This window comes from Lathyrus oleraceus, chromosome 7, assembly GCF_024323335.1.
Source record: "Lathyrus oleraceus cultivar Zhongwan6 chromosome 7, CAAS_Psat_ZW6_1.0, whole genome shotgun sequence".
Taxonomy (NCBI): Eukaryota; Viridiplantae; Streptophyta; class Magnoliopsida; order Fabales; family Fabaceae; genus Lathyrus; species Lathyrus oleraceus.
In genome coordinates, this window is record NC_066585.1 from 499,931,500 (window position 1) to 499,946,107 (window position 14,608).

Here is a 14,608-nt window from a genome sequence, read left to right on the forward strand (position 1 = left end):
ATGCCTCGTGACTTCACCGAGATGGTGGGGGTCGGTGTACAACTCAAAGAAGGGGTAAAAGAAGGAAGAGTGGCTCGTGATAATTCTACATCTGCTAGTAGCACCAAAAAGTTTGATGGATGGAAGAAAAAGAAGGAAGGATATGTCAATGTTGTTTACCACCATCGACCAAGCAATAGAAGACAACAATATCAACCAGTTGCCCAAGTAGTTCCAGCTCCACAAGTGCAACAACCTATGCTAGGTTACTATCAACAACCCTTGGTAGTCGTAGTGGCACCAGGGGCGCCTATGATGTCCAATTTTCCCATGCCACCGCATCTGATGTTCCCTGTTTATCCTTCACAATATCCACAGTTTCCACAATAATATCAGCCTTATCCACAATATCCACAACAACCACCGCCTCAGTATCAGCCACAGCGGCAGCAGCAGCAGCAACAACAACAACAACAAAGACAACAACCATCTACATCTGCTATTCATCAAAATCCACGTCCTATGAAGACTCAGTTCCAGTTTGATCTAATCCCGACGACATACACTTATCTACTACCTTCTTTACTTGCCCAGAATCTCATAGAGAAGCGTGTCACGCCACCAATGACTGACAAGTTGCCTAGATGGTATAAACCTAATGAACATTGTGCTTGCCACTCTGACGCACCAGGGCATGACACTGAAAATTACTTTGTATTCAAAGGAACAGTCCAAGAACTTATGAGATTGGGGATGATTAAGTTTAGTGATATGCCAAATGTGGCAACTAACCCATTTCCTGAGCATGGTGCAGTGAATATGATTACCGAAGATGAGAACTTGATCATGGATGTCCTGAAAGTGAAGACTCTGTTAGTGCTTGTGCACCTTAAGCTGTTCAAGGCCGGTATTCTAAAGCAAAATCATGAGAAGTGCTCTATTTGTTTGAGGGACTCTAAAGGTTACTTCGATGTGCAGAAAGGTATACAGATGTTGATTTCCAACAGTGTGTTACAGGTTAGTGGGAAGAAAAAGAACGACGAAGTGTCCATCATAGTGCCTATCTTCAATAATCCCAAGGCTTTCGAGATATTTTGCCCATCCAGATAAAGTACACCTCTTGCCGACTCTGCTAAGCGCTTGGACATCAAAATGTTAGCTCCTTTCCCCTACAAATCTGATAAAGCTATACCGTGAGGGGACGAGCCCACTATCATCGTGAATGGTGTTGAGAAGCCATTGGTCAACAACAAAGTTGTCACTAATATTGCCGATGCAAGCGGTCTCACGAGAAGCGGTGGGGGTTTCACTCCTGCTAATCTTAGAGGTGGTAAGCGTGTGGTCGAGAAGCCCGACAATGGTAAATCTCTATTGGTCATTCCTGATAGTAGACCCATACAAGATGTAGAGGCTAAAGAATTTTTACGCCTGATACGAAAGAGTGATTATAAGGTGGTAGATCAGCTTCTTCAAACCCAGTCAAATATATTTGTTATGTCTTTGCCCTTAAAATCTGAAGTGCACCACCAGGCTCTATTGAAAGTATTGGGGAAAGCCTATGTAAATCCAGATGTCACAGTTGATCAGTTTGACCATGTAGTTGGAAACACTACGTCTTGCAACACACTAAGCTTTTCTGACAATGAGTTGCCCACCAAGGGTAAAAAGCATAATAACACTCTCTACATATCCATGGGATATGAAAAAGATTATCTTTCGCATGTTTTGGTTGATACCGACTCTTCTTTGAATGTGATGCCGAAGATTACTCTTGCCAAGTTGTCCTATATTGGTGTTGATATCAGACCAAGCGAGGTTGTTGTGAAGGCCTTTGATGGTTCTAGGAAGACTGTAATGGGTGAAATTGTCTTGCCGATGATGGTTGGTCCACAACAGTTTCAAATCCTCTTCCAGGTGAAGGATATTAATCCTGGTTACAGTTGTCTGCTTGGGAGACCGTTGATTCATGACGCAGGCGTTGTCACATCCATCTTACACCAAAAATTGAAATTCATCCAAAATGGCAAACTTGCTATTGTTTATGGTGAGTAAGTTCTGATGATCAGTCAATTATCTGCTTTTAGATACATTGACGTAGAAGGGGACGCTGTCGTCACCCAGTTTCAAGGGCTTGAGATTGCAAATGCAGTGCGGATTGAGGACCTTGATGAGGAGGATAAGGTAGGAACTTCTATGCTATCTTTGAAAGATGCGCAACACATGGTAGCTAGTGGCCAAGCCTTGAGATGGGGCAAGATTGTGTAACTCAGTGATAACAAAGACCGTAGTGGGTTAAGGTTTAATCCCTATGAGCAGGCACCCAAGGCATTGAGGACTATTCAAGAGGTGAAGCTGATTTTTGAGACATTTAGAAGAGGCGGGTTTATGGACCAGTCATGTGTTATCCTACAAGACGATGCTGATGAAGGACCAAGCTTTGTAACGAGGGAAGGATCGAGCCAGAGGACTCCACATTGGACATCTGTAGATATTCCTAAAATCATGCATGTGTTCGAGTAATATGTTTTGCTGCTTTTTCTATTTTTGTTATTCAAAAAGTTTCCCTCTGTTCTACCCAAGGAAGAGGTGTTTTTGTTTGGGCTTCATGAATTTTGTTGCAACTCTTAATAGCATAAATAAAAGTTCATTTTGATTTCAATTATGTCTTTTTACTTTTTTATTTATTCGGAAAAATGGTAAAGAAAATAAAACTTTCAAAATATAATGACAAACTTTTATCTGCATGTGCAATTTATTTCGGTCAGTTTCTAAAAATCAAAAACATAAATGCATGTGCAAATTTCTCAATAAACCAATTGAACGCAATAACCCTGCACCCTCTCCCGACTTTGAGTTCCCAATGTATGAAGCTGAGGAAGAAGAGTTTGAAGAGATCCCAGACGATATTTCCAGATTGCTAGAACAAGAGGGAAAGAGTCTCGAGCACTACAAAGAGCTGATGGAATTGATCAACTTGGGCACCGAGGAAGATAAGAAGGAAGTGTGAATTGAGGCATTACTCGTCTCTGATGTGAAGCACAGGTTGACAACCCTGCTAAGGGAATATGTTGATATGTTTGCTTGGTCCTACCAAGACATGCCAGGTTTGGACACTAATATCGTTGAACACAAGCTGCCACTCTGGACCGAATGCCCACCTGTGAAACAAAATCTAAGAAGAACTCATCCTGACATGTCCGTCAAAATCAAAGAAGAAGTGCAAAAGCAGATTGATGTCGGGTTTCTGATCACATCTATATATCCCGATGGATTACCAACATTGTGCCTGTGCCGAAGAAGGATGGAAAGGTCGGGATGCGTGTGGACTATAGGGATCTAAACAGAGCCATCCTGAAGGATGACTTTCCTCTACCTCACATAGACATGTTGGTAGACAATACTGCGAAATTCAGTGTCTTTTCATTTATGGATGGTTTCTCCGGATATAACCAGATCAAAATGGCGCAAGATGACATGGAAAAAACAACGTTTATCACCCCGTTGGGGAACATTCTGTTATAGAGTGATGCCTTTCAGATTGAAGAACGTTGGTGCGACGTACCAAAGGGCCATGACGACCCTATTCCATGACATGATGCACAAGGAGATCTAGGTTTATATGGATGATATGATATCCAAATCTCAAACAGAGGTAGACCACTTGGATCATCTTTTGAAACTGTTCAAGCGCCTGAGAAAATATCAGCTTCGTCTAAATCCCAACAAATGCATATTTGGGGTACGGTCTGGTAAGTTACTTGGTTTCATTGTCAGTTAGAAGGGTATCGAGGTGGACCCCGATAAAGTAAAAGCTATAAGAGATATGTCTGCACCACAGACAGAAAAACAAGTCTGAGGCTGCCTCGGAAGGTTGAACTACATTTCTAGGTTTATCTCAAATATGACCGCAACCTGCTCTCCGATCTTCAAGCTATTGAGAAAAGATCAAGCTGTGGTATGGAATGAAGATTGTCAAAATGCTTTTGATAAGATCAAATAATATTTACAAGAGCCTCCTATCTTGCTCCCCCCTGTTGAGGGTAGACCTTTAATAATGTATCTTACTGTGCTCGATGAATCCATGGGTTGTATCCTTGGTCAACAAGATGAGACGGGTAAGAAAGAGCATGCCATTTACTATTTAAGCAAGAAGTTCACAGACTATGAGACAAGGTACCTGATGCTTGAGAAAACCTATTGTGCACTAGCATGGGCTGCCAAGCGCCTCCGCCAATACATAGTGAATCATACTACTTGGTTGATCTCGAGAATTGATCCAATCAAGTATATCTTTGAGAAACCTACTCTGATCGGCCGGATTTCTCATTGGCAAATACTATTATTCGAGTATGATATTTAGTATCACACCTAAAAAGCTATCAAAGGGAGTATTCCCGCTGATTACATGGCACATCAGCCTGTTGAGGATCCTCAATCTATGCAGTTTGACTTTCCTCATGAAGATGTTATGGCTTTGAGAATGAAAGACAATGATGAGCCACCTATTGAAGAATGTCCCGAGCCTGGATCCATTTGGGGTTTAGTGTTCGACGATGTTGTCAACACGTATGTACATGGCATATGAGTTGTAATTATCACTCCTCGAGGTTCACATATACCTTTCGCAGCAAGGGTGGATTTTGATTTCACCAACAATATTGCAGAGTACGTGGCATGCATCCTTGGTTTGGAAGAGGCTATTGATATTCGTATCAAACTTCTTGAAGTGTTCGGTGACTCGGCTCTTGTCATCAATCAGATAAAAGGAGAGTGAGAAACTCGTCATCTGGGTTTGATCCCATACAGAGATTATGCTAGAAGGTTGTCTACTTTCTTTACTAAAGTATAATTCCATCACATCCCTCAAGACAAGAACCAGATAGAAGATGCTCTTGCTACGATGTCCTCCATGTATCGGGTGAATTTGCATAGAGAAGTTCCCTCCATCACTATCCAGACACTTGATAAACCTGCATAGATCTTCAATGCCGAAGTTGTGTCACATGAGAAACTGTGGTTTTATGATATCAAGTGTTTTCTTGAGAAGCAAGATTACCCGCTTGGGGCGTCTAATAGAGATAAGAAGACCTTGAGGCGGTTGTCAGCTAATTTCTTCTTGAATGGTGATGCGCTCTACAAAAGAAACTTTGACATGGTCTTGCTTAGATGCATGGACAGACACGAAGCAGACATGTTAATGAAAGAAGCACATGAAGGGTCTTTTGGCACCACGCCAATGGACATTCCATGGAAAAAAAGATGCTCAGAGCTGGTTATTATTGGCTGACTATGGAGTCAGATTGTTCCCAGTATGCTAGAAAATGCCATAAATGTTAGATATATGAAGACAAAGTACACGTACCTCCTATACCTTTGAATGTGATCTCTTCACCATGGCCCTTTGCAATGTGGGGCATTGATATGATCGGTATGATTAAACCGAAGGCGTCTAATGGACATCGATTTATTCTTGTGGAAATTGATTACTTCACTAAATGGGTTGAAGCCACATCATATGCAAATGTTACCAAGTAGGTGGTAGTCAGATTCTTGAAGAACAATATCATCAGTAGGTATGGTGTGCCGAGCAAGATCATCACAAATAATGGGTCTAATTTGAATAACAATCTTGTCACCGAGTTGTGCAAGAATTCAAGATTGAGCACCATAATTCTTCTCCTTCAACCCAAGATGAATGGGGCAATTGAAGCTGCAAACAAGAATATCAAGAAGATCCTTCAAAAGATGGTTGTCACCTACAAGGATTGGCACGATATATTGCCATACGCTTTGCATGGATACCGTACCTCAGTTCGCACTTCGACCAGGGCAACCCCCATTTCTCTTATATACGACATGGAAGCAGTACTTCCAATAGAAGTCGAGATCCCATCAATGCGAGTCTTGATGGAAGCGAAGCTAACTGATGCAGAATGGTGTCAAACTAGATATGATCAATTGAATTTAATTGAAGAGAAGTGCCTCAAAGCCTTATGCCACGGTCAGTTGTACCAACAACGGTTGAAGAAGTCTTTTGACAATAAGGTTAAATCTCACATATTCATCAAAGGGGATCTTGTGCTAAAAAAGATCTTGCATGGTCAATATGATGTTAGGGGGAAATGGACGCAAAACTACGAAGGCCCATATGTCGTTAAGAAATCTTTCCCAGGCGGTGCCCTAATTCTTACGACTATGGATGGAGAAGAGCTTCCACGTCCAGTCAACTTAAATGCAGTCAAGAAATACTATACCTAAAAATAAAAGAACGCTCGATAAGTTGAAAATCTGAAAAGGCGACTTAGTCAAAAAAGAGCAGTCCTGATGGATTGAAAACCCGAAAGGGAGGTCCAGTCAAAATGAAAGGGACAAAAACAGAATAATCATCCTGATAGATTGAAGACGCCTTGAGGTAATCTACGCAAAATAAAGGGACAAATGGCTAGTAACTGCATATTGACAAGAAGATAACAACTTTGTACTCGAGTATTCAAAGTAAGAGGGAGAATAGTGATCATTGTGATTCAATATAGCCCTTCCCAATTACCATTTTCCACTTTTGTATAAATTCATGGAGTTTCGTCCTTTGCGAACTACCATTCTTGCAATAAAACTCAAATATCTGCTCATATATGTTCTTACTTTTATTCTGTACAAAATTTTCTTTTATCTTTGATGTTAATTCTTGTAACAAATTTTTTATTAAAATTATCTGTTGTTTTTCAAAATGAATTTGTTTCAAATAATGTGACACAACATGATCGAAAGGAATTTATACTACTTGTCCGAGATGATGGAATTGATCCTATGTCTTGATTCAACTTTTGAAGATTGTTGGGATCCAATTCAGTATGGCTACATACCAGGATTAGTACTACCTTAATCGTTGATTCCCAAGCTAGCCGAAAGGCCATATGTGGGGCATTCATTTCACTATCAATCGAGAAAAGATACCCATATCCGTGAAATCCTTCAAGCGGTTGTCGTTAGAAGTTGTATTGTAACTATCCCTAGTAAAGTCCCAATGATTGCTAAAAGTGAATGATCTATTCCCAGATAGCAACATCGGTCGGATCATATCTTTCCCCAGCGGAATCTCGATTGTTTAAACCATGTATTCCCATGTGAAGTCTTATGGGTTGCCAGAAGGTTATATCCTCTCTTCCCCCAGCAGCTACATCGTTTGAACATAGAAATTGATCTGTAAAATTCTTCAGGCTTTGTTGGTCGGAGTTTGATCATTTCTTTTCCTCATAGCAGTTGATGATTGTGGAGTTTCCCCAACGGAAGTAAATCATATCTCTTATCCCCATACAGTGGTCAGGTTTTGCATAACCTAGTAAAGGAACCAATGTTAAAGGATATTTTCCCTAGAAGAAATACCCGCATGGACAGAGAAACCTTTTGATAAGGAATCTCCAGCAGACTTAAGATTCTTCTACGTTTGTCAGCACTGATAAATATCTCAAGATACTCCTCAGTAGAGTCTCTGAATCCTCAGTAGATCCAGTTTGGATATATCCTTAGAAGTTTTGGAAAATAATCTGTAAAATCCTTCGAGCCATGTGGATAGAAGTTGGATCTATGTTTTCCCCGAGCAGAGTAGAGGATATTCCATCATTATCCCATAGTAAAAGGGGTGTATTCCCTTTACTTCCCCAAGCATAGCAGAGTTTGTCACACTGTTTTCCTAAGAAGAATGGAGTGATACAGCTCATTCCCCAAGGTAGAGCATGATATATAGAATCCCATGAAGTAGGCTTTCATGGATATATGAAGTGGCAAAGTTCATGTGTCGGAATATACTCCTTACTGTCTCTCGTTGTCACTGCCTATTTATCGCGTCAGTTTTGCCATCATTTGCATAACATTTGCATGCATTAAATAATCATAATACATCAGTAGAATCATTGCATAATTATATCATTCTCATATTCATATGCATAGTGGAGGAATAAACCATCCCTCATCGAGTCATACTCTGGTAGCTTTTCACATACATAGTGATTAATTTCCCCAATAGAGTCAGTCTTATAAAGAGTCTCGATAGAATCTTTCATCCCCACAGAGTTCATTTATCTGCAGCTGAGTCATGCTCTATCAAATCTCATGTCCAAGCTAATCCCCAATCGAGTCTTATTTCATTCCTCTCCAAATAATGAGGAAGGAATATCCCCCAGTTGAGTTTGTTTCCTTAGTCAAAGTCTTGTTTGATCCTTTCTCTCCAGCTCGTTTCTGGATTGAACTTCGGTCCCTTGCGGTGAGTATTCAATGAGTAAGCGACTCCCCAACAATCAATTACCAGTTTTGAATTATACATTCAAGGTATTTTTGAGAACACTGTGTCGATGTTTCCCAACAGATTATGCAAAGCAACAAATATTGTTTTCCCAACTATGAAGGGTAATCTTGCAATAACCAGCAAAGCAAATCAATATTCCCCACATAGGGAACTTTTTTAGGTGACATACCAAATGGAAATTTAAACCGAGGAGGTTTTTGGAATAAGCTGACTCCCTTTCAAGGTGAAAGCCGAGAAAGTTGGGAAGCTTAATCTTCATCAATTATGTGATGATATCATATTATTACCGCTCTCAGTAAGCACAGGGATAATCTGAAACAAACAAAAGAAGCCATTCGTGCAAGGAGTCGGATGGACTTGTCTAAGCCTTTTCCAAGAGAAAGACTTGGAGTGAAGGAAGAAGTAGTTGCTCGTGTATTAAGTAGTGAAACTTATTTCAGGCAAAGAATAATTGTTCATGGATCACGAGTCTATGGGGATCGAGGTAAAGTTTTTATGTGCCTTTATAGGAGAAAGACCTGAATCGAAAAGGCAGAATGAGGATTAGTCACTTGTACGTGAAGTTCACGAGGCCATATATCGTTCTCTCTGTTCTTAGCTCGCCATATAAGTCCAGAAACATGAGTTTCGTCTAGTATTAGGCAAGGAAATCAAGTAACGACAACTTTATTTTCCTCGGTTCTTAGCTCACCATCTAAGTCCAGAAACATGAGTTTCGTCTAGTATTTGGCAAAGCAACCGAGTACCGACAATTTTATTTTTCCCTGTTCTTAGCTCACCATCTAAGTCTAGAAGTATTGTTTCATCTAGTGCTCGGAAAAGCAACGGAGTACCGATGACATTATTTTTTCTTTTTTTCTGTTCTTAGCTCACCATCTAAGTCCGGAAGTATATGTTCTTTTGTCTCGTTCTCAGAAATCCGTCTGAATCCAGACCTGCACTTCGTTAACCAGTGCATTCTGTTTTAAGTTGCACATTTAGTTCAGAAAGGTTAACATATCTCTTTATCTTCTTTGTGAAAGGATCCATGTGAATCCTGACAGACTTATTTATTTTTTCCTTCCTAGTATTTATTTCACTATGAGTGTTCTTTTTCCAACATTCAGTAGCTAGTATTGCTGTTTATTTCGTAGTGGAATCCCTTGTAGTGGGCCTTTCCGCACAGAGTCCAACATCTTTTCTCTTTTCTTTAACGAGCCCCGCATCACATGACATTCATATCATACACCATAGCATAACATTTCTCCATTAATTTGTATTTTTACATCACCATTCATTCATCTTAGGGATAAAAATAAGGTATTCTGTATTTAACTACCTTCAATCCTTTCAATCCCGAAGAATTTCAGTCTTCATATCTCAAGGCTGAAGGAACTTAGATAGGGGCGGTTGTCTGTTGGTGTAAGCCCTAAAGGCCAATACTTTTGGTACTTGTATCGAATTATTTATTAATAATAAAAGACTTTTTCTTTATTATGTTTGTCTAATAAAGTCCTTAGAATAGATAGTCCGTTTAATGTATCAAGTGTGACTTAATCATGAGATCACATTAAACATAAGGACATTATTCTTAAAGTATCCATAGTCGAGCTTTATTGTGAAGTGGGATAACATTAAAGCATTAAGACTATTATGTATATAGACTGATGATCACATCTCATGGATCATGGATAAAGAGTTATCAAGTCTTAAACATAGGTATGAATATTAAGAGTAATATTTATACTGGATTGACCCGCTATGAGAATACTATATAGAATGTTATGCAAAGTGTCATAAGTTATTCTCATGGTGATAATGGTGTATACCACCCTTCGACCTGAAACCACTATGGACCCTAGATGTAGAGTCGAGTGCCTTATTGTTGATCAAACATTGTCCGTAACTGGATGACCATAAAGACAGTTGATGGGTACTCCACGAAGCATGCTAAGGGACATGAGTGACCTAGATGGAATTTGCCCATCCTGCGTAACAGGATAAATGTCTACGGGCCCAATATTGAACTGGACAGGGATGACATGGTATATGCCTTGTGTTCAATATAGACATAAGGGAAAAAGGGTAATTTTACACATAAGTATTATCACAAAAGGATTTGTCAGATCACATGACATTTTCGTGTCTTGGGTAGCAGTGATGTGTTGTTAGATACCGCTCACTGTTTATTATGTTAAATACGTGATTTAATATAATTGTCAATGCCGCGAAAACCTACAGGGTCACACACAAAAGGACGAATTGATGAGAGATAGAGTAACTAAGGAGTATCGTAATGTACGATGCCCTTAAGTGAATTGTAGAGCATCGTAAGGTACAGTGTACTTAAGTAGAATACGAAATATGGTAAGGTACCACGCGCTTAAGTGATTTTAGCATATTATAAGATATGGGCCACATACACTTGAGTGGGCTTTTTAGATTGCAGCCCACACAAGTGGTCCTATAAATAGAACCCTTGTGTAGAAGAATTTGTGCAGTTGCAATTTCGTTTCTCTCTCTCTCTCTCTCTCTCTCACTCAAAGCCTTCATTCGTAGCAGCTAGCACTGAGATTGAAGAAATCTGTTCGTGTGGACTGAGTAGAGGCGTTGTCATCGTACAACGTTTGTGATCGCTCCGTAGATCTGCATCAAAGGTCACAATCGCCACAAGAGGTAACGATTCTATCACTGATCATGCCCATTCTTAAGGATCACTAAAGGAGAAATTTTAAATTCCGCTGCGTTTTGGATCGCTATTCTCCTTCACTATCATACCCCAATTTTTACCCCTAAGCTTCATAGCATCTTAATCAAGCATTGCATTCATACTTTTAATTCATCAATACCCTAATGTGTTCACAAGCATTGATCTGAGTGATTTTGGTCTTGTTAACCTCTCCTTGGTTGTTTGCTCAAGCTAGGGTTTGGTATCTCACTCATTGTATCACCCATTGCTTTGATTGTGCTATATTTGACTTGCTTGGTATATTATCACCATGTACTTGGCTCAAAGGTATATACATTGCATCATTCATCACTAACTTCATGCATTTATATAGATTTTTGCTCTTGTGTTGTGCTTGTATCTTTTGTAGTTAGATGGTGCAAGGTTTGAAAAATTTAAAGATCAAAAGAAAGGGAATTATGGTCTTAATATTTCAATATTTATTATTTGGCATTAAATATTATGATGTTCATGGATCTCAACATCATTTGGTCATTATTTGTGCAAGTCATCACAAGGAATTGCTTCATTGGCTCTAAGACTGGATGAATTGACTTCCGAAGGTCATAACTTTTCCATAAAGAAAGTTATAGATGTGTTTCTCATTGCATTGGACTCTAATATTCATCATATACAACTTCTCTTCACGTGTCTAGAGCCAATGGTTGATGGAAACCCATTTTTGAAGGCAAAACATCTCAAGTTGTCTAGGGTTTTGACCTAATTTTCAAGTTGAATTTCCCTAGGTCATAACTTGGGAAATACTTATCATATGGAGCCCATTAGTTTTCTCACATGATCCAATTGATACGCTCTACAAGTTTGATTCATTTTTCAAGAAGATATTTTGCTTGGTTTAGCATTTAACTATGAAGGTCTTCCTAGTTAGTGCCCTAATTTTTGCCCAACTTCAATCTACTATAACTTGGTCAATTTTCATCCAAATGGAGTTGTTCTTTTAAAAAAATCAATCTTTATTACATCCATAACAAGTTTTATTTTGATCACAAAAATCAATTTTGTATGGAAGCCCATTTAGTTTGGGAAAACTTTACAGGTCACCTTGGTTCCTAGTGATTTTGAGCCAAACTTCAAAACATCATAACTCCTACTATTTTTGTCCAAATGAGGTGGTTATTTTGGCTAAATCAATATTATAACCATTTTAAACATTTTACCTTCACACATTAAAGGCCAATTTTGAGTATAAAAGGGTGAATGAGATCCATACATTATAGCTCATTTTTCCAACTTCACTACCCCATAACTTTCTCATTTTTGACCCAAATGAGGTGGTGTTTTTTGATATGATCTTATTTTCCCATTATCTACAATTTTAATTCATTATCCAAAGGCAAAAAATGCATAGATCAAGGACTTGTAGTGCAAACCTCAAAGTTGCTAAAATTGTCCAAAAGTGAAAAAATGAGGTTTTTATCTAAAAGCTTTTTGGGTGTTTTTCCAACTCAAACACCTCATAAAAGGTTCATATGACTTGTGTGAATCATTTTTTGAGGTTAATTCAAGCCAAAACTCAAATTGACCACCTTGTACCTTGCATTTCAAGTTATCCATTCATGTTACATAGCCAATTTCCAAATTACACACTTTTGAGCTTAATTTTTTGTGTCATTCCATTGCATACCAATTGTATGGTGTGTGTGCATCAATGTGTGCCATAATTGAGGGCTCAAACCATGACTTTTCTCCCAACCCAAGCCATAATGTGGTATTGGCCAAAATCTCTTTTCTCCCAAACTAATCAACCTTGCTGCAATTGGACCTCAAATAGATCATGAGGAGCCTAATTGCATTTGCTGTTTGCACTCATCCATGAGCTGCACCATGCCTATGTCCCATATTTCTCGATTTTTCAGTTTTTCACCTTTTTGAAGCAAGTCACAAAATGACCAAGGGCAAGGACAGTTGGCCACGATTTTTGAATCAAAACAGATTAGTGGAGAGTGTAGTGTGTCTTCACATGCCATTAGCAAAGGTACAAAGGCCACCTCACCAAAACTTGATTTACAAGATTGTGCAAAATTTCCTTTTACCCTCTAACCTAATTGAGGGTATTCGGCAAGTGACCAACATATTTTCCCTATATAAATATAGGCTCCTGCACTGCCATTCTCAAGCTTAGAGAGCCATAGGACCCCTGAAGAATTTGCTAACTCAACCTCTGAACTTTGGATCGATTTTCAAATCTGAAGCATCCTCAAGCTATTGATTTGGCTCAACAAGGTTCTCTGAAGTGTGGTGGAGGTGTGACAACTTGAAGCAAGCAAAATAGTGGCCTGTGGAGAAAGAGCAAGTTCTCTGAAATCAACCACTCAAGTGATCTTCAAGAGGTATAAAATCTGAACCAAACCTTAAATTTCTTGATGCCATGTTATTGAGAATTTGTTCCTAATGATGAACATAACTTTTAATTTCATTTTCATGAACTGAGTAGCATTTAATCTTGATTTTCAATTTAGGGTTTCATTTTGTTCCTACCTTCGATTGGCCTTAATGAGTACTCATAAATGATTTTGAATTCCACCATCTTACTCGCTATGAAATTCTTAGCAACTTTGCTTGTTTGAGTTTTGCATTTTAAGATGTTTTTATTTTTTTCAGAAACCGGCCACCGCCCATGGTGGTTTGGTCGTCTTCTCAGGCGACCACAGGTCCCTCCCTCCAAAATTAAAAAATGGACCAATGGGAGTGTGACGTGTGGTCCCTCCAAATTTTAAATTTCGTTATGTTCCCATGCGTTAAGAAACATGCCTTATGTTGGGCTTTCATTGGATCCAATTGCTCACACTAAGTCACCTCATTAATGAGGAAAATGAGCAGATCTGCACGCGTGCCTACCCTAGACCTTGCTTCTTTATTTTCCACTGGATTGCATTTTATTTTATTTTTCTATTTATTTTAATTATTTTGTTTATTTAACATTTCTCAAACTATTTGGAATTTGGAAAAATGTCCAACATGAAAGCAGTTTGGAATAATTTTCTCTTCCATAATATGATTTTTATTTATTTTTCTGACCAGTAGAAAATTAAAAATCATTTTTCTCTTTTTATATGTTATTTTTAATGTATTTAAATCATAGTAATTTCATATTACATGATAAAAATCCCAAATTTTGTGTGTATGATCCTTATACAATAGGTGGAACTTCTCCAACTTGGTATATAGTTACATTTTTGGTTTCCATATGTGATTGATGACATCTTTTGTGTTGAACATTTTTTCATTTGAAGCTTATTTCTTAAAGTTCAAAATTAGGGTTTTCCTTATGCCCCTTTTGCTTGATTCAAGTTGTAACTTGTTCTTGATGCATGATAAATGTGAAATGATTGTATACCTGATTTTAATATGAGATTTTGAGACTTTCTTATGTTGAAAGTTTTTTCATTTGAATCCTTTCTCATTTAGTTCTCATTTAGGTGTTGATTTAGATGTTTATGCTAGTTTTTGACTTAGGATGGACCTCAAATATTGATGCTTGATTTATGATTCCATATTGATGTTTGTATGAAATTTTGGAACATGTTTTCTTCTATCCACTTTGCATTTTTAGGTCCTTTTCATTTTCATTTGATTTCATGTTTGATTTGACCTAGTTT

General features: G+C 38.5%; 1 protein-coding gene across 1 annotated transcript; it reads left to right on the forward strand.

Annotated features, from left to right (window-relative positions):
• LOC127104588 (uncharacterized) lies at nucleotides 1-2,986 on the forward strand. Its single transcript, XM_051041768.1, has 4 exons — nucleotides 1-264; nucleotides 376-996; nucleotides 1,216-2,023; nucleotides 2,745-2,986. Exons 1-4 carry the CDS (start codon nucleotides 1-3, stop codon nucleotides 2,984-2,986), a joined length of 1,935 nt encoding a protein of 644 aa, XP_050897725.1.
• The last annotated feature ends 11,622 nt before the right edge of the window (nucleotides 2,987-14,608 follow it).

What these genes read in the sequence shown, in the direction of transcription:
- LOC127104588 (XM_051041768.1), top strand. Translation starts at nt 1, where the DNA reads ATGCCTCGTGACTTCACCGAGATGGTGGGGGTCGGTGTACAACTCAAA. An exon ending in GTTACTATCAACAACCCTTG is followed by an intron (nt 265 to 375) that starts GTAGTCGTAGTG and finishes CAATAATATCAG; the next exon opens with CCTTATCCACAATATCCACA. An exon ending in CAAACTTGCTATTGTTTATG is followed by an intron (nt 2,024 to 2,744) that starts GTGAGTAAGTTC and finishes TATTTCGGTCAG; the next exon opens with TTTCTAAAAATCAAAAACAT.